Source organism: Pleurodeles waltl, chromosome 6, assembly GCF_031143425.1.
Source record: "Pleurodeles waltl isolate 20211129_DDA chromosome 6, aPleWal1.hap1.20221129, whole genome shotgun sequence".
NCBI classification, from domain to species: Eukaryota; Metazoa; Chordata; class Amphibia; order Caudata; family Salamandridae; genus Pleurodeles; species Pleurodeles waltl.
Genome location: NC_090445.1, coordinates 1,081,482,634 through 1,081,502,221, shown reverse-complemented (window position 1 = coordinate 1,081,502,221; position 19,588 = coordinate 1,081,482,634). Strand labels below are relative to the sequence as shown.

General features: G+C 48.2%; 1 protein-coding gene across 17 annotated transcripts in view; it reads left to right on the top strand.

Moving 5' to 3' along the window:
- UBR4 (ubiquitin protein ligase E3 component n-recognin 4) overlaps positions 1-19,588 on the top strand; it is a 1,862,787-nt gene that overhangs the window by 557,123 nt on the left and 1,286,076 nt on the right. For all 17 annotated transcript variants that reach the window (XM_069240131.1, XM_069240143.1, XM_069240141.1 and 14 more), the window contains exon 30: positions 6,088-6,189. In XM_069240131.1, coding sequence (XP_069096232.1) covers positions 6,088-6,189 — 102 coding nt within the window. The remainder of the gene's footprint in view (positions 1-6,087; positions 6,190-19,588) is intronic.

The following is a 19,588-nucleotide window of genomic DNA, read 5'->3' as shown; positions in this document are numbered from 1 at the left end:
GTGGTTCCTTTGGCTTCTACTAGTCAAAACAGTTGTTCACATCACTAGCGCTTTATCATGCAGTGTAAGTGAACTGCAAGCACTGAAGATTCACGCTGCCATCCTCCTAAAGGTAGCATTGCCTTTTAATTTTGGACATTGTCACCCTACTTGCCTTTTTTGCTCCGCCACACCCTTGAAGGCAGTGCTTCATCGCCATACCCTAAAACTGCCTTTACTTTTTACAGTGATCGCACCAGGGACCACCGTGTAGACAACCGCCTCTTTGTGGGGTTTTGTTAGGAACAGAAAAGTTAAAGTGGTGCTAAAGAGGTGGATTGTCCTCTGCATAAACAAATGCTACACATTGTCTTGGAAGAGGGTCATGAAGATTCCTTCTGCAAGGTTCATGGTTTGAATTGTGAAGTTGGCCAGGCGAGTGCCTGTCCTGGACATTTGCCATGTGGGTGTCTGTGCATATGTTTAACAAGCACCCCTACTTTGTCCAACAGACGTTCAGAGAGGGCCATTTTTCTCCCTTGAGCCTGGAAGTCTTTTTGGCTTGAGTACATTGCCTAGACTATCAACCTTCTCGTACAGTACTCTAAGATGCCCTCTGGGTGCATTTTACAATAAATGCAAGTGTGCATTTATTGTGCTGAGAAGTTTGATACCAAACATCCCAGATTTCAGTGTAGCCATTGTGGAACTGTGGAGTTTGGGTTTGACAAACTCCCAGACCATATATTCTTATGGCTACCCTGCACTTACAATGTCTAAGGTTTTGCTTAGACACTGTAGGGGCCTTTTGCTCATGTACATACACCCTCACCTGTGGTATAGTGCTCCCTGCCTTAGGGCTGTAAGGTCTGCTAAAGGGGTGACTTACCTATGCCACAGGCAGTGTGAGGTTGGCATGGCACTCTGAGGGGAGTGCCATGTCGACTTAGTTATTTTCTCCCCACCAACACACACAAGCTGTGAGGCAGTGTGCATGTGCTGCGTGAGGGGTACCCAGGGTGACAGAACACATGCTGCAGCCCTTAGAGACCTTCCCTGGCATCACAGCCCTTGGTACCAGGGGTACCATTTACAAGGGACTTATCTGTGTGCCAGGGCTGTGCCAATTGTGGAAGCAAATGTACAGTTTAAGGAAAGAACGCTGGGGCCTGGTTAGCAGGGTCCCAGCACTCTTTCAATCAGAACTACCATCAACAAAAGGCAAAAGGTCAGGGGGTAACCATGCCATCAGAGACCTTTTCCTACACTCAGGTAGGTAACGAGCCCACCACCAAAACTTGTTGCAGTATGTCATGGGAAATATATGGTCTGAGAGATATTAAACCTGGAATGGTGGAACAATATTTGAGAAGACTGACTGCTGAAGTGGTTCTATTCTATAGGATACCTGTGGGGAGTACAGGATGTAGATTTTGACGGGCGGGGGGTGGGGAGACATACAAACTAGTAACCTCTGCAGGATTCACAAGGGCATCAAGGCAGGTAGCAATTATGGCCAAGAAGGGGCTCTCCTTCACGCCATTGAAGACATAAGACCTAAATGGGTGCCACAGTGTAGTGACTACAACATGTGGGAAGGCAAACTTTCACATTAGTCAGCATGTATGCACCACTGACAATACAAGGCTGTATTAAAGGAGGTATGTCCAAAGTTATTAGAAAAATCGGATTTGTTACAAATCATTGCAGATGATATTAATAGTGTAATGGGCACAGTACATAACATATCTTACAAAAGCCACACTAAGGATGGGAATGAATCTCAACACGGTTTGGAGTGATGAATGTCTGCAGAAGGATGCATCCAGCTGAAACAATGTTTGATGCATCTGTAGCTGCACATGCTCTTCATAATTTCGCCATCAAGTTTTGGGCTTGGACTTGTACAAGTACAACTTGTTTTTTTTTTAAGACTTTTTTTTTGTGCGGAGAGGTATAGTGTTCCTCTTATGACTGCTAATGACCATGGGCATCGGTTCCAATGATACTGTTTTTCTCTCAGTCTGATTCAGCATTGTCTCCACCAAGCTGTAGGTTTACGCATTGTGGTATCTGCTTCTGGCCCATTCGTATTCTCCAGCCCCATAGGTTAAACAATCTGTATCCTGCAACATTTCATAGCATGACTTTGGGCTAATGAAAATGTTATGCTCTGTTCAGAGAGACTGTCACTTCTGGGGCCTTCTCTGTTGTCAATCTTCCTTAAGAAGGTTTGATTCATGATTGAAAGAACTCCATTCCAGACTGCCACATGTGAGACTTTTGGTTGTTGGTTGACTGTGGTGGGAGTCTTGGTCAAGCAACAGGAACCATCACCAAATTAACCTGTCCTAAACCCTGGGTAGCTTGCACAACAAGCAGTCAGGATTAACTTAGAGGCAATGTGTATAATATTTAGGCGGCACACAAACAATAATAAAGTGATAACTTAACAGAAGAAAAATTCCAAACCAATTTAGAAACAGTCAGGAGAGTAACCCCACAGAAAACAGGTAAGTACCCAACTTAAGATCCCAGTCTTAAGTTTCAGGATGTCCAATGGTCAAGGTATAGGCTGACCCCAAAAGTGCACCCCCAGCAACACGGGCCAGCTGGGTGCAGAGGTCAAAGTTGGTGTTGGGGATACATTGGAATCCTATAAGAACTGGGGTGGTTAGAAGTGGTCAGCTTAGCAGTTCTTCCTTCTTGTCTTGAGGTCATAAGCTAGGTTCTTGGTTGCCCTTAAATCCTAGATTTAGGGGTGTTACAAGGGTCAGAGGGCAGTAGCCAGTGGCTACTGTCCCTGTGGGTTGCTGCACCCTTTCTGTGCACACTCACTTTGGGCAGCGACACATTTCTAACCCTCAGTTCCAGACTCCGTAGGTGTGGTCCTAGCTGGAGTAGTCTCTTCTCCCTGTTTTACCACCTTTTCCTGCCGGACTTGCCGCCTAACGTGGGGCTTTGTCCGGGGAGCAGGCATCTCCATTAGCTGGAGTAGCCTAGGGCGCTGTAACAGGAGACCTGAGCTTTTGAGGTTCATCTCCAAGTGTTGCAGTTCTGGCAGGGGGAGGTGTGAAGCACTCCCGACTCCAGAGAGTACAAAGCCTCTCACCCAATGGGGTCAGGAACTAGTCTTTTAGTTGCAGGCTGTTAGACTGGTCAGCCTTACACTGAAGGGTTGGGTAAAATACAGGGGACATCTCTAAGATGTCCTCTGGGTACTTTATACAATAAACCCAACTCCCTAGCCTTCAGTGAAGGCATCATGGAGCTGTGGAGTTCATAATGACAAACTCCCAGCCTATGTACTTAATATGGCAAAACTGCGCTAGACGGGTGGCTTGCCTATGCCACAAGCTGTGGTTGATGGGATGGCACCCTGAGATGGATGCCATGTCGATTTTACCTTTTACCTCCCCACCAGCATAGTCTGCAATGGCAGTGTTTATGTGCTTGGTGGGGGGGGGGGGGTCCCTTAGGGTGGCACAGTACATGCTGCAGCCCTTAGGCACCCTCCCTGGTCACAGAGCACTCGGTACTACTGGTACCGTTTGCAAGGGACTTAGCTGTGTCCAGAGGTGTGCCAATTGTGGGAACAATGGTACAGTTTTATGGAAAAAACACTAGTGCCGGGGTCTGGTTAGCAGGATCCCAGTACGCTTTGTCAAGAGGGAGGCAAAGGGGTGGGGCATTGGGGTGCAGAGGGAAGAGAGTTCTTTGGAGGGTTGGATTAGCCCCAAAAAAAACACAAACATTTGCAATGAAATGGGTCTCTCGTTTGCTCAAGTTAGTTATTGGCGTTGTAAATTTCGAACTAAACTTTTCTTGCCATGTACATTGAAAATGAAAAGTAAAACAGTTTACAAAAGCAAACCAATTCAAAGCGCCTCAGCCGCTTGAGCGTGAAGGAGACACACCAAAGGGGAAAAGTTTTCTTGCAGTGAAACATACCGGCAAACATGCAATTATCCATGTAACAGGGTTGGTCCCCAAGGTGGTAACAAAACCGCCCCAAGGAGGGACAAACGTAAAACATTTACCATTGATAACCAAGCATTCTTGAAAGGCAAGGCCATGAACATTTGAAAGTGATGGGCATGAGGTGGGTGTTGGTAAAAGCACACACAGATACCAACATGCCGAAAAAGCAGTGCTTGCACTCTGCTATGCTCGACTTAATAGTTGAGCCCAAGGATAAGAACAGATGAATCAAGAACGGTGTAACTAGCCCTTGATGTTGAAATGTTAAGTAATGGTCTTCAGAAGAGAACTAATAAAAATAAGTTACAAAAACAAAACGTCCACGTACCTATTTGTCTAGTATGGTCACATACGACAAGGTCCGTCAACTTCTAAACAGCACATTTTCTGGTGGATAGGACTTGTATAGTTCTGTGCACTCAATTAGCAAACAAACCTTTTGCCACACCACATGAAGAAAAGCTGCCACCACAGCTTGGGTAAGAAATGTTCCTCTAGCTGGAATTTATAAAGGGGCTACCTGGAAGTCTGTACACACATTTACGAAACCCTGTTTCCTTGATACAAATACAAAGACCACCTCTGTATTTTGTGAAACATCTGTAAATTATCTTTTAATCTAGTTTAAAGAAAGAATATATATGCTCTTCAGTGTTTTTCATAGGTTGTGCCCAAGAGCTGCTAGTTGTTTTATTTTCTGTTACTGTTTGCTATTCTATTGTAATATTTATTTTCAACTATCGATAAAGATCCTATGATGCAAAAAAATAGTTATTTGTGGTTATGCATCATAGGCATCTTCAATGAAGTTAAACAACCTCTTTCCTTCTGTCACTGGCTTTATTTCTTGGATGTGTATAAAAAATAAAAAATAAAAAAATAAAAAATTACCATTCTCTGCATCCACTACTCCTCTGAAATTAATGGATTCTAAGGCCAGCTGCCAGTGCAAGGCTTCATGGGTGTCAGAAGGTCCTGAAGGTCTAAAAAGCACAGTACACATTTTCCACTCTCAAAATGAAACCCTCTATGGCTTACATTGTTTTTTCTCATTGCTACTGATAGTCAAGTTGCTGCAGGGAAGCCTGAGAAAAGGTGTTTTTTCTCATGTTTCTAATGACTACATTTCTGAAAGCCTTGTTTGTCGGCTACCAGAAAGTTATCAGCAGCTTGAGGACTTGTTGGATACTTGGAGATTTATGGACAATGCTAAAGCTATAGTCTGATGTTTATGGCTTCAGTAAAACTACTATGATGCAGAATCTAGATTACAAGTAAGTAACCAGTTCTTACTCATTGCCTTCTTGGCTCCCTGCTCTGTGGAGTGGGCATCTGCACATAGTAACAAGATCCCAAGTTAGCTCTCATCACACTGTCATGTACAATTCCTTTAGGATGATCATGGCACAAAAGAGAAGTAATTGAAAAAATGGATGTCAGCGCCTGGGGTGGTGCCTCTATACTGCAGTGCATGCACTATGTGCTATTGTCATTGAGCAACACTACAACACCTAGCAGCACAGGGGAGCAATTTCGGAGAGAATTCTCAGAATACAATTCGACTGCGCACACGAAAAGGATAGAGGATTTACATTTAAAACAAAGCATCCCCCCTGTGTGGGGAAACCCTCTGTTTTTTAAATTGCCGTCACCCACTAAATAGTGGCATGCTACATCATTGGGCATGCTACAACAGTGCAGCACAGACCATTGCTCGAAGTGGAGCAATATAATGTCAAAAAGGAGCTATTCAGACAATGGCTTTACAACAAATGACCTGGTCTGTCCTAATTGAGGTTTTGTTCTGTGCATTAGACCGCCGGAATGCCTTTCTACTAACTGTTACGTGAGAGAACAATAGAGGTCCATCGCAGAAGTCAACTTTGGTTTTAATGTCAAGATGCCTGGAATTTGTCCTATGTTAAAAGGGAATTAGGAAGTAACCGTATTGCAGAAAAAAGCCTGCAACTTTGGTAACAGCTAGACTCCACTAGATTAAAAAAGTGTTGTTCCAATGGACTTATTGATGGATGTTCCAGGTAAGTAAGTTGTATTTTTTCACATTTGTTACCTTGAGGGATGGTAGCCATTGCTGGTTTTCATTTATTTTCCCTTGTTACTCTGTAGTGGGCTTGATGAGTCTATCCTTGAAGAGTGTCTGCAACATTTGGAAAAGCAACTGGAAAGCAGTCAGGCCCGGAAAGCAATGGAGGAGTTCTTCTCTGGCAGGTGAGATTCTGCAGATGGTTGCTAACGTCATTCTTTAATTTACATGATAAATTCATGACATTTGCTTCATCAGGAGTGTAATAATATCCTGGTCATGTCATATTGTGTCTGGATTTATTAGAGGGGGTTTGTGAATTTTTATGTTGCATAACTTTCACTATGGAAGGAGATGGTAAGATATAGGTGTGCTTTCTTGTCTCTGGATTTGTTGTTGGGGATCACTGGCACAATTTTCTCTTGTGTACTTATACCTAAAACCTGATTATTGGGCATAAATGATTGATAGCTGTCTTTTTCATGCTTTTTCTGTGTATTAAGAGTCACATTTGAAGTCTTAAATTCAGCCCTCTGCAAATCCAAAGGTCTCGCGAAAGAAGGGTAGACAGCACAAAAGTAATTGGTAGAAATAATTTAATCAATTTGAATACAGTTATAAATTACTCTGTTTGGTCCAATTGTTCCATTTTTAAAGTAGCCTATAATTTATCTGCAAGTCACTGTTGTCCCCTCCATGACCCAAACCTTAAGGCCAGGTCCCCTTTACAATATGAGCTCCCCATGTGTATTTTGTTACTCATCTGACTTCTTTATTGAGAGCCATTTGGGGTCACTTTAGTTTCCACATGCTGCAAATGGACTATTAGCTTAAGATCTCTGATGGATGCTTCCATAAACAGATTTTTAACTCTTGAATATCAGCCAGGTAGTTGACTGAATCCAGGAAAGTTTAAATAGTTCTCCTGCCCCGGGTATGTAGTACCACAGCTTTGATGTGATTCTATAATACGTCCTGGACATTAGGTCACAGAGCTGTATATTGCACCACCCTTTCGTACTGAGTTGAGCTTGTTTTTCCTTGTTTGTTGTAGATCCAGAGTAGACCTCTTTCCCTACCTGTTTAGTGTATTGGTGGTATGCCTCCCTGGCTTCAGGGTATAAAGTGGTCATTCCTGCAGCAAGAATTCTGGAGCACACACAACTATCTTAGTGCCTGCCCAAGCATGATGTGATAAGTGGCGCCCTGTACATGCCTGGACTTTCAATGAGGTAATGCTATTTGTGGCAGGGGCCTGTGATGAATGCCGGGCTTGTCACTGCTCTCTCTCTTCCTGATCTTGCTCCAGCTTGCCTGCAGCAGGCTAGACTTTGAAGTGAGAACTTCCAAGGATAAGGGCATGTTATCCTACTAGAAGCACCACAAGACTTGATTCTGCTGCTTGATGTTGATCTTGTTCTAGGGTGAAGTTTTTCCAGATCTTCCCCCCCCCCCGTCCAGATCTTCCCCTAGGCAGGTGCACGGAGCTTTGCCAGGTGGCCACTTGATTCTGCCATCTTGGAAATAAGATGTGCAGATGCCCCTGGGAGCATCTGACTAATTACGCCAAGTGGGTGACATCCCTGATCCCCTCTGATAGGTTTGTCACTGCAGATCAGGCAAAATATATGCTAATAATGTAAAATGCAAAATTGTGAACCCAACCAATGTAAGTGTGGTAGTTAGCTTCGGGGAAGAAAGAAACACCAGAGGTAAGAACGGTAAGTGTCCTCAGAGACCTGGTGCAAGGTAGTTACCCACCCAGCCGTCCCATAGGTTAGCACGGGGAGTAGTGGTTGGAATTCGTGTGATTCAGGACCCTTCTCAGTGGACCCTGAGGAAACTGACAGGTTGAAGAGTGACCACACCCGAGGTTACCCAGAAGACAGGTGTACCTACACCAGCTGATGCAGAGGAGAGAAGGGACTCTGAAGTCCGTGAAGCCTCGGATTGTCCATTTGCTTTCACGACCCGTGGGCCGGTGGAACCCAAGGATGTATTCCAGATGTTGAGGACCTGAAAAGGAATGGGGTAGAGTCCAGCCCCCTTGGCGGTGCCCAGGTTGTGTAGGTGGCAATGCCCACCCTCTTAGATGTGAAGTTCCTTCAAGTTGGTAGAAGATGAAGTCCAGCTGTGGAGTCCAGGAGCTGCAGAAGATCCCAGGAGTTGCCTACTAGCTGTTCCTTGACGGTTGCTGGATTACTGTAGGGTCAGTGACCAGCCAAGTCATCATCAAGCACTGGCAAATGCATGCAGGAGCTGAGGAGGAATTTGCAGAGGTTTGGGGACCAGCAACAGTCCTAGAGACTCTACTCTTGAGGGGGAGTCGCCGCTGGCCCTTGGCAGGAAGGAAGGCCTGCAGCAGTCATTGGCGCCCCCACGAGTGACCACCAGGCGATGGACAAAGGGAGTCACAAGGAGACCTCACTAACACAACAAAACAGAAGTCCCATGTTGCAGGAGTTTCAGGACAGGGGCTGATTTTAGAGTTGCAGCGTGCTGGAGGCTGGGGCTTATTGGCACCTGAAGATCTATCTCCTGGGGAAGAGCCAACAAGCCTTGGCAAGTGAAAGTCTAGCTGCAAAGGGGTTCCAGTCCAGTGGCAGGACCAAGGGCCCACAGTCTCCCAAGTTGGTCAGAAGACAAGCAGGACCCAGAGAAGGCCACAGACCCAGCACCTGTGATGCAGAGCCTTTTGATGTCTGTGGGACAGCAGACCTCACCAGCCGGTCGACGTCTTGAGGAGCCTGCGGATGCAGGGGAGTGACTCCTTCACTCCAGGGGATATTCCTTTGTGCTTCCAAACCTTGTGACCCTGGAGGATGCACAGCCTTGGATGTTGCAGAATTCTTGTGCTATCCGGAGAAATAATGTTGTAATGTGAGCTTTCCCACCAGAAGCAGACGTTTCTGTTCCAAAACAGACCAGCAGCAATTCCAGAGGCCAGGAGCAGATGTCTTGCAGAGTTCCTTGTAAAGTCTGGCTCAATGAATCTCAAGACCAGCCCACGGAGGAGCCCTTAAGTAACCCTAAAAAGGGGATGAGCCACTCACTAAAGTGACCCACCTATCAGAGGGGGTCAGGGACGTCATCTACGTGGCCTAACCAGTCAAATGCCCCCACGGGCCTCTGCCCATCTTGTTTCCAAGATGGCACAATGAAGTGGCCACCTGGCAGAGCTCTGTGCACCTCCCTAGGGGAGGAGCTGGGCAGGGGGATGGTCACTACCCCGACTTTTGTACAGTTTTTCGCCTGAGTGGGAACTTGTAGTTTCTGAACTGGTGCAAACAGGATTATGCAAGGAGGGCACCAAATGTGCCCTACAAAGCAGTTTGGTGGCACTTGGAGGCCACCCCAGCCCTTAGACACCTAACACACAGGGGGAGGTGGTCACGCCTCTCTTGCAGGAAATCCTTTGTTCTGCCCCTTCGGCCTGAGTCAGGCTCACCAGCAGGAGGGCAGAACAGTGTCTGGGGTGAGCTGCAGTGTGGGCTTGCAGCTGGACCCCATAAGACTGCACTGGAAGAAATGGGGAATCCTCTCAGGAACACCAAGAGTACAAGGTATCATGCAACTATCACTGAAATCGGTGTAGTTGCATGATTCCAACATGCTTGATACCAAACAAGCCTAGGTTAGGAGAAGCCATTATGTAGTTGGACCACTCATGTTGACCAGTGTCTGCTCCATACCTTAATATGGATTCCCCGCACTTAGAGTCCAAGAAATGGAGCCTTGGGTCTGTAGGGACACCCTGCTTATGCAGGGATGCCTTTACACTTGGGTACATGCACCCTGCCCCTGGCCTGAAGGGCCTACCAGAGGGGTGACTTAGTGTCTAAGTGCAGTGACTAGGATATAAGGGAAGCCTTATATCTGTGGTGAAAGGGTGCACACACCTTCTCACTCAGGCTGCAATGGCAGGCCTGCAGAAACAGTTTGAATGGTCTCCCATGTATGACACTATGCATGCAGCAGCCCATGGGGGACCTCTGGTACCGGGGTACCTAAGTACCATATGCTAGAGACTTACATGGGGGCACCAGTATGCCAATTGTTGGTGTAAAGTAACCAATCAAACAATTTTAGGGGAGAGAGCACTGACAATAATGCCCTGGTTAGCAGGATCCCAGTGCACTACAGTCTGAAACATACTGACACCAGGCACAAAAAAGTGTTTGGGGGGGGGGGAGGGGTACTACAAACCGAACCCACCCTTAGGAAACTGGCCTGGTTGACATGTTATTTGCACCTTATACCAGGTCCAGGCAACCCCTTTTAGTTAGTGAGACAGTGTCTAGGAAGCCAGGGATCGATAGTGGCAGTTGTAGTGAGTAGCCAAGACACATCTAGGAGTGTAAAGCACTTACAATACCACAGCAGTCACACTAACTTTTTATACATGAAAGGAATCAGTGTTGCAATAATAAAGGTACTTTATTACAGTAACACTGAACTAGATCACTTATTGGCAGCCTCCCCAACTGGAGGTAAGTACACACTCTGTATACATTGTAAGTAATAGGAATAAGCATAGGAAAATAAGCTTTGGCAGGAAATGGCAAAAAATAGCCAGGGCCCTAACGGGGGTGGGGGGCAAACCATATACTAAAACAGTGGAATGCGAGTTTAGGTCCCCCACCCAAGGATGTGGGATAGTTATCAGGGAGCTGGGAGAACACAGGACTCCAAGAGGTGAGTACTTAGTTGACCACCAGCGACCAGGAGAGCAGAGGTAAGTTGCGTGGTCTTCCCAAAGACTAACAAGGGGACTTGGAAAAGGAAGATTGCAAGAACAGGACCAGTCCAGTGGAACCCAACGGTGGATTCCGGGAGAAGTGGACCTGCAAAAGAAGGGGACAGAGTCCAGTCCACGCAGGAGTGTCCAGGTGAGGCAGGAGCCGCTACCCACCCTTCTCTGGATAAAGATCCAGATCGACGAGGGAAGATGAAGATCAGCTGTGGAGCCCAGGAGCTGCAGAGAGGTCATTGGAGTCGTGCAGATGATGTCCCATGCCGGTCGCGGGGTCACAGATGGTCAGTGTCAGGAGAACCACCAACAAACCCATGGGACTCGACCCTTGGAGGGGAGTCCGGGCTGACCCTCAGCCTTTCAGTGAGCCAGTAGAAGCAGTCGCAGCCCCCACAGGCAACCCACTGGTAGCAGGCACAGTAAGTTGCAGTGAGGCCCAATTAGCACACCGGGAGAGGAGCCCAATGTTGCTGGAGCAGCAGAGGATAGACTGTCCTTTCGAGGATTAAGTGCTGGAGGCCGGGGCTACGTGGAGCCTGAACGTCCCTTGGAGCACGAGTCCACAAGCCTTGGTTGCTGCAAGAGTCGCGGTGCACAGGGGCTCTGTCCTAAAGGAAGAGACAAGGGCTCGCAGTCTCCCAGTAGGTAGAGAGGACCACTCGGAACCTCCACCTGTGTTGGAGGATCCACGCCGTCCCTGTGGAGGGCAGATCCCCAGCAGCCGGATGTCATTGCCTTAGGTGCCTGCTGATGCAGATGTGTGACTCCTTCACTCCAAGGGAGATTCCTTCTTGGTGCAGCTGAAGTCTTGCCGACCCCAGAATATGCACAGCTGTGGAAATGTTGCAATTGCCGGAAGGAGCCAGAGAAACAATGTTGCAAGGCGAGATAGTCTCAGGAGTTGCAGGCTTGTTTGGCTCCTGTGGAGTCCAGCAGCGGTTTCTGTGGTCAGGAGCAGAAGTTGATGCCGAAGAGTCCTGGTTGGAGTCTTGCATGCCGAATCTGGGGACACAAGGGAATCCCTAAATACCCTAACTGGGCTTGGCACTCTGCAGGGTGACTATCTCTCAGAGAGGGCACTGATGTCTGACACCTGTCCTGACCAATCAGATGCTCGCAGGGGCCTCTGCACATGTTGTTTCCCAGATAGCAGAATCAAGTGGCTTTCAAGATGGCAGACCCCACAGACCTCTGGAAGAGCTCTGGGCACCATACCTGGGGTGGTGATGGAGTAGTCACTCCCCTTTCCTTTGTGTCGTTTCACACTAGAGCAGGGACCTGGGGGCGGGAGGGTCCCTGGACTGGTGCAGACCTGATTATGCATGGAAATGTGCGCTTCAAAGCAAGCCGGTGACACTGAGAGGCTACCCCTCCCCAGCCTTGTAACACCTATTTCCAAGGGAGAGGGTGTTCCCCCTTCTCCCACAGAAAATCGTTTGTTCTGCCTTCACCTGCTTGAGCTGATTAAGCAGCATGAGGGCAGAAACCTGTTTGAGGGTTGCAGCAGCGTGGGCTGTCAGCAAATGCTGGCAGACTGCTAGGAGCAATACTGGGCGGTCCTCCAAGGAACCCCCAGAGAGCATGGAATCCTCACCAATGCTGGCCTTAGTATTGAGGTATGATTCTGATATGTTTTATACTAAACATTCCTACGTTCAAGTTACAATTATGTATGTTATGAGTACACGTGTAAAATGGCTTCCATGCACTTACAAAGTCCAGTGCATTGGAACTGGAGTTCGTTGGGGCATCTGTTCATGCAGGGGTGCCCTCACTCACTAGTACCTGCACCCTGTCCTCTGGCTAGGAGATCCGACCATTGGTGTGACTTACAGTGACCTTGTGCAGTGACTAGTAGTAAAAGGTGGCATGTATCGTCTCACGCAGGCTACAATTGCAGGCCTGCAGACAGTTTGCATGGCTCCCATGGGTGGCATAGTACATGCTGCAGCCCATGCAGTACCCCTGGTGTACCAGTGCCCTGGGTACCATATACTAGGGACTTACAGGGTACACCAGTATGCCTGTTGTGGGGTAGAAAGGGTACCAACGCAACCAAATTTAGAGCTGTCACTGGGGTCTTGGTTAGCAGGATACCAGTGAAGACAGTCTAAAATCACTGATAAGCAAAAAGTGGGGGTAACCATGCCAAAAAGAGTGACTTTCCTTCACCAGCTTACTACAATCAACCAATCCTTTTTAAGCACGCTAATCACACTGAAGTGTATACAGGCACTGCGTGAGGTGGAGCTACTTCAACAGCCAGGTCTTGAATCTACTCCTGAAATTGTCAAGAAAGGTAGAGATTCAAAGGGGGAGGAGGAGGCCGTCCCAGGCTTTGGCTGTGAGATGGGAGAAGGAGCGTCCTCCAGCTCAGGTATGATGGATGCAGGGATGGGAGCCAGGGAGAAAAAACAAAGGTGGCTGGTGGAAGGTCAGGTGGTTGTTCAGGTATTCTGGTCCCATGTTGTGGATGGCCTTGTAGGTGTGCATGAGCAGCTTGAAGTGGCATCTTTTTGACGGGAAGCCAGTGCAGTGTGGGGGGCAATGTGGGATCGTCTGGGCAGGTCCAAGATAATTATAGCTGCTGCGTTCTGGATTGTTTGGAAGCGTCTGAGGCGGAGGGTGGTCGTTCTGGCATAGAGGGTGTTCCCGTAGTCCAGTCGACTGGTGATGAGGGCCTGGATGATAGTTCTTCTGGTGTCTATTGGGATTCATCTGAAGATCTTACGGAGCATTCTAAAGGTGTTGAAGCAGGTGGAGGCAACCAAGTTGACCTATTGTTTTATGGAGAGCTCGCTGTTGAGGATGATTCAGAGGTTGCATGAGTGGGTGGTGGGTGCTGGTACGAGGTTGGAGGGCCACCAGGAGTCGTCCCATGGTGAGCTGGTGTTCCGAAGAGGATGACTTTGGGTTTGTTGGTGTTGAGTTTGAGGCAGTTTGCTCTCATCCAGTCGGCGACATCGGCCATGGCTTTCTGGAAATTCGCTCTGGTAGTATCTGTGTTTTTGGTGATGGCGCATATGAGCTGGGTGTCATCAGCGTAGGAGATGATGTGGAGACAATGGTTATGAGTGTTGGGTGCCAGTGGAGTCATGTAGATGTTGAACAGTGTGGGGCTGAGTGAGGTGCCCTGGGGTACACCGCAGATGCTCTTTGGGTGGGAGGTATATGGTGGGAGATAGATTTTTTGAGTGTGTCCGGTGAGAAAAGAGGATAGCAGCTTGAGGGTGTTGCCGTAGATGCTGATGGTGGTCAAGCCTTCAGATGAGGAAATGTTGGGAGATGGTGTCGAAGGCTGCTGACGGGTCTAGTAGTGTCAAGGCTGCTGACTCACTGCGGCCAAGGATGGCTGTGACATAATCTATGGCAACTTTAAGGGCTGTGGCTGTGTGTGTATTTCGAGCGGAAACTGGATTGTGAGGTGGAGAGCGGGTGGTTGGCATTCAGGTAGTTGTTGGCTGACAGCTTTCTGTAGTACCTTGGCTGGGAAGGGGAGGAGCGATATGGGGTAGTAGTTCTTGAGGTTAAATGGGTCTGCTGTGGGTTTCTTCAGGAGGGGTTTGACTTCAGCTTGTTTCCGGGAAGGTGGTGGAGCTCAACGCTAAGATGATGATGCTGGTGAGCGGCAGGGGAGGGGTGTTTTTTTTTTTTTTTTTTAGTGTGAGGTTGAAGGCATGGGGGCAGGGGGCAGGGGGCAGTCAGAGCTCTGGAATGGAGGATGTGGTGGTTTCAGTGCAGAGGTGTCCAGTCAGGGTGTAAGGCGGGAAGAATGGGGCGTCAGGCTGCGGCGGCTGGGGTGCAGAGTTTTTGTGGATGTTGTCAATCTTGGTGTGCAAGTATTCAGCAAGTTAATTGCAGAGAGATTGGGTAGGCTAGATGGGGTTTTCTGGGGAGGAGAATTCTCTGACAATGTGGAAGAGTTCCTTGGTGCGGATGGTGGCCTGGAGGCAGGTGGCGAATGCTGCTTTCTTCGCATTTCTGATGGCATGGTGGTAGGATTTGAGGGCCGTCTTAAACTATGTGGTACCTTGGGTCTCTCCTGGCCTCTGGAACCGCTTCTGGTCTGCCTTAGGAACTGAAACAAGACTGTATCCTGTTGGGAGGGCTCCCACTGCAACATTGTTTGTTCAGCTCCTGCTAGATTTCTGCATTCTGTGGCTGTGCATCCTCCAGGTTCACGAGGACTCCGTTTGCATCAAACAGGAATCTCCCTTGTAGTGAAGCAATAACTACCCTGCATCTGTATGCACCTTAAGACAACAACGACCAGCTGGTGTATCCTGCTATCCCACAGACATCGAAAGGCTCTGCGGACAGGTGATGGTTCTGTGCTCCTTTCTGGATCAAACTTGTCATCTGACCAACTTGGGAGATAGTGGGCCCTTGCTGCAGCCACTGGAATGGAACCCCTGTGCACTGCGACTGTTGCTCTTACCAAGGCTTGTTGACTCTTCCTCCAGGAGATCTTCAAGTTCCAAGAAGCCCCAGCCTCCAGCATTCTGCAACTCCAAGCTCTGCTTACACTCTGCAACTCCTGCAGCTTGGGACTCCTGCTTTGTTGTGAAGCTGAGGCCTCCCTTCGACTTTCCTGTGCTAGCTGCCAGTGGGTCACTCGTGTGGGCTCCAACAATTCCTGCTGGCTCTTCTGCATGCTGAGGGCCAGCTATGACTCTCGTCCAAGATTTGAGTCTATAGGACCTTGCTGGCCCCCAAAACCCTGCAAACTTCTGCACAACTTCTCTTGCGATTGCCAATGCTTGCTTGTGGTCCTGCTGACCACTTGCATTCCGGCGACCAACATGGGGTAGCTCGTGGAAAACTCCAAGGATCTTCCTGCGTCCGCTGGATTTCTTCGTTCACTGTCCTGCAAGAACTTCACCTCCTAGGAGGGTGGGCATTGCCTACCTGCACTGCTTGAATATCTGAGCGGTCTTGTCCCTTTCTTTTTCAGGCTCTTCTTGTCTGGAATTTATCTTTGGGTTCCGCCGACCTGGTCCACGGGTCACAACAGCAGCTGGACAAGTAAGGCTCCCATTGACTCCAATGAAGATTTCTGGCATCACTTCACCCCTATGCACCTGGGCTCCCTGGTTTAGGTACTCCTATCTTCTGGGTATCCACGGGTCGGGGCACGATCCAACCTTCCTAGTGATAACTGGTTTCCTCTAGGAAGGGTCCCGAATCCTGAAAATGGATAGTCCTGTGTTAGCCTATGGGGCACCCACTCGGTAACAACTCTGCATATGGGCGCCACTTTCTTAGTATACAGATTCCCCCCCCCCCCAAAAAAAAAAAAAAAGCCCAGGGTTCCATCCGTTCCTATGCTTTTGCTGATTGTTTCTATGTATTTGTGTGTAGATATCTCCAAGTGGAGCTATACCAATGTTAGGCTAGTACTAGTGTTATAATAAAGCATACTTCATATTTGTAACACTTGGAATGGTTCTTTCTTGTGTGAACATCACTGACTGAGAACTGTGGTATTGTAAGTGCTTGACACTACTCCCTAATAAGCCCGAGCTGCTCTCCATAGCTACCCCTAGAAAGCTTTGGTTTTCTAGGCACCAAAACACTATCACTAAAGTTTGCCTGGATTCAGTATAGAGTACCACACCATAAACTGAGTCTCCTACATGCGGTGCCTACAACTACATGGGTAGAGCAGACAGGTCAGGCCAGTCCTCTACCTTGTCCCTGGCAGCTGCATCCTCTAAACCCTCCTAGTCTTCCCTCATACCATCATAAGCACTCGGTTATAGGCAGGATTCACCATCACCTGCCCCACTGGCAGTCTATAACATCAGAAAGATGGGTTTTGCAGGTTGTTCAAATGGGTTACTCCCTTCCCCTTGGATACTTCTACTCTACCCATGCCACCCTCATGCAGCAGAATAACAAAGAGCCACCTTTCCTTTCTCCACCAGGAAGTGAGGCTCCTTTGGCCAAATGACCCAAGTGGGAGCAGATGCCAGAAGTAGGTAGTGGTTGCTATTCCAGCTACTTTCTTGTGCTCAAAAAGGATGGAAGTCGTCCTATCCTCAACTTGTGTTCTCTCAGTTTCTTCCTCAAGGAGCTCAAAATGCTCAGGTCCTGTCTGTTTTGGACCCCGAGACTGGATGGCACTGTTGGACTTGGAGGATTTCCATTTTCACATCTCTATCCTACCTGCCCACAAACATTACCCTGAGGGTCACGGTAGGCCACAAGCACTTTCAGTTCACTGTGCTTCCTTTTAGCCTCACCAGCCCCCTTGGGTGTTCATCAGGGTGACGGCGGTGGTTGCAGCTCATCTGTGGAGATCAGGAGTTTGTCTTCCCCCTAACTCGATGACTGGCTGTTGATGGCGGGCTCAACCAAGGCTGTACGTCACCCACCTTCAGACCACAGCAGACCTGCATTAGCTGAGGTTCACTTTCAGTGTGCCAAAGTCACACCTGAGTTCCTCTCAAACGCTACCTTTCATCGGAGCTGTTTCGGGCTTTTCCTCCCAAACGGCGAGTCCAGGACATTCAGACTATGATACCAATATTAAGCCTCTATTCAGGATTTTGGTGATACGCGCTCTGAGGCTGCTGGAACATATGGCCTCCTGCTGGTGACACGTGCATGCTGGCATATGGTGGCTTTGGAGTAGGACCTGAAATTCTAGTGAGCGCTGTATCATGGGAATCTCTCCAACATGGCCCAGATCTCAGAGGGAACTAACACAGATCTGCAGTGGTGGTTATTGAATCTGCAATTGGGTCAGTGGCAGATCCTCTCCCTTCCCCAGCCAGGTCTGAAAGTAGTAACAGATGTGTAACTCCTGGGATGGGGGCGACCATCTGGGAGAGGTGGAGATCAGAGGACTCTGGTCTTTGACAGAATCCAGACTCTACATCAGTCTGTTGTAGCATAGAGGGATCCAATTGGCATTTAAAGGCTTTCTACCCTTTGTCAGAGGAAGGCTAGTGCAGGTGTTTATGGCTAATGCTACTGCCACATGGTATTGCAACACACAGGGTGGGGTCAGGGCCCTTTGTCAAGAGGCCCTGTGTCTCTGGACATGGCTGAAATGTCAAGGCATTTCCCTTACAGTTTGACATCTGACTGACTTTCTGAAATCTAGAGCGGAGAAACTCAGCCGAAGATGCCTAGCAAATCACAAATGGTGTGTCTATCTGGAGATGGTGCAAGCTTGCTTTCAGCAGTGTGGGGAGCCTTTGTTAGATCTTTTCGCCACCACCAAGAACATACAATGTCAGCAATTTTGTGTGTTGGAGTTTATAAGGCGGCCATTGCTTGGAGACACTGTCTTGAGTGGAGCTCAGGCCCCCTATTTGCCTTACTACCTATGCCACTTCTACCCAGAGTTCTCAAGAAGATCAGAAATTTACAGGCCCAAGTAATTCTTGTTCGGGAATGGCACGGAGAGTCTGGTATCAGGAGTTGATAAGCATGACCATCGATTCTCTAAACAGCTGCTCCTCCGGGAGGATCTTCTTTTACAGAAGCAGGGGAGGGTCCTCCATCTAAAACCATCAACTCTCCACCTTCTTGCGTGGAGATTGAGTGGTGGTAGTTGACAACATTCAACCTTCTGGCCAAAGTCTGCAGTGTTATCTTGGCAGCCAGGAGATCCTCCATCAAAACGGTATACGCCTGCTGTTGAGGAAAATTTGTGGTATGGTGTGCAGAAAAAAATGGATCGCTTCACGCTTTTTCAGGTTCTCCCTTTCATTCTTTCTCTTGCCCAGCAGGGCACTGCTGTAGGCACTCTCAAGGGCTACCTTTCTGCTATTTTCTGCAATTACCTGACCAGCCATTCCTCTTCAAGTCCCCTAGTGTAAATAGGGTCTTGAAAGGTTTGCAACATTTGTTTCCATCTTACTTTTACATTATGCCACAGTGAGACCTTAAACTCTTCCTCACTTTTCTTGTATGCTCGCCTTGAGCCTTTACACTTTTGTCAGCTTAGGCTCCCTACCATCAAGACTGCTATCCTCGTGGCTATAACATCTGCCCGGAGAGTTAGTGAGCTTCAGGCTTTACCGTCCAAGCTTCTACCCAGACAAGCTGATGCCTTGTACAAGAGCTTCCTTTCTTCTGAAAGTGGTAACTCCCTTTCACATAGGCCAATCCACTTTGCCTACTTTTTTGTACGCTCCGGCACATCCTTCCAAGGAAGAGGAGCGACTTCACCGTCCAGACCCTATTCTAAGGTAAAACTTCTGGGCTAGAAGTCCCTATCAGATGAACAAGTTACTTATCTTCAGTAGTTCCTTGTCTGATACTCTATATAGCTGCAGATTCTTTAACGACCCACCCATTCTCACTGCTCTGCAAACTGATTTCTAGGGACCAAGGGTGTTCCCATTCAGGGCCCTAGAAACTGATGTTGGCGTACTCGGATGGAGCCAATATAGGCACAGTGCACGTCCCTTCCAGTGCGGACAATGCCATGTGTAGTTGAACTGTCACCTACTGGCGCAGGGGTACTTCTCATAAACGTTTCTGGATCCAGTCTGATTCCTGGAGATCATTCTAAGGTAAGGAATCTGCTGCTAGATAGTCTATTCCAGCTAAGGCGTTACCGAAGGTAAGTAACTTGTGCTTCCCCTGATTTGGTTGGCCGCCTGTCTGCTACACCATTCTAGTTGTCTGGTGCATCTTCTGGCCCTAAGAAGCCTAAGACTTTGAACAGGGCCTCTGGTGGTGACTTAATCCCTGGTGCCTGCTGGCCTACTACCGCCTGATGCCATTCTGGCACTGGAGCACCTCTTAAGATGCGGTAACCCTTGCTGGTGGTTCCACCACTGGTGCCAGAAATATCCTCTGCACAGACTTTT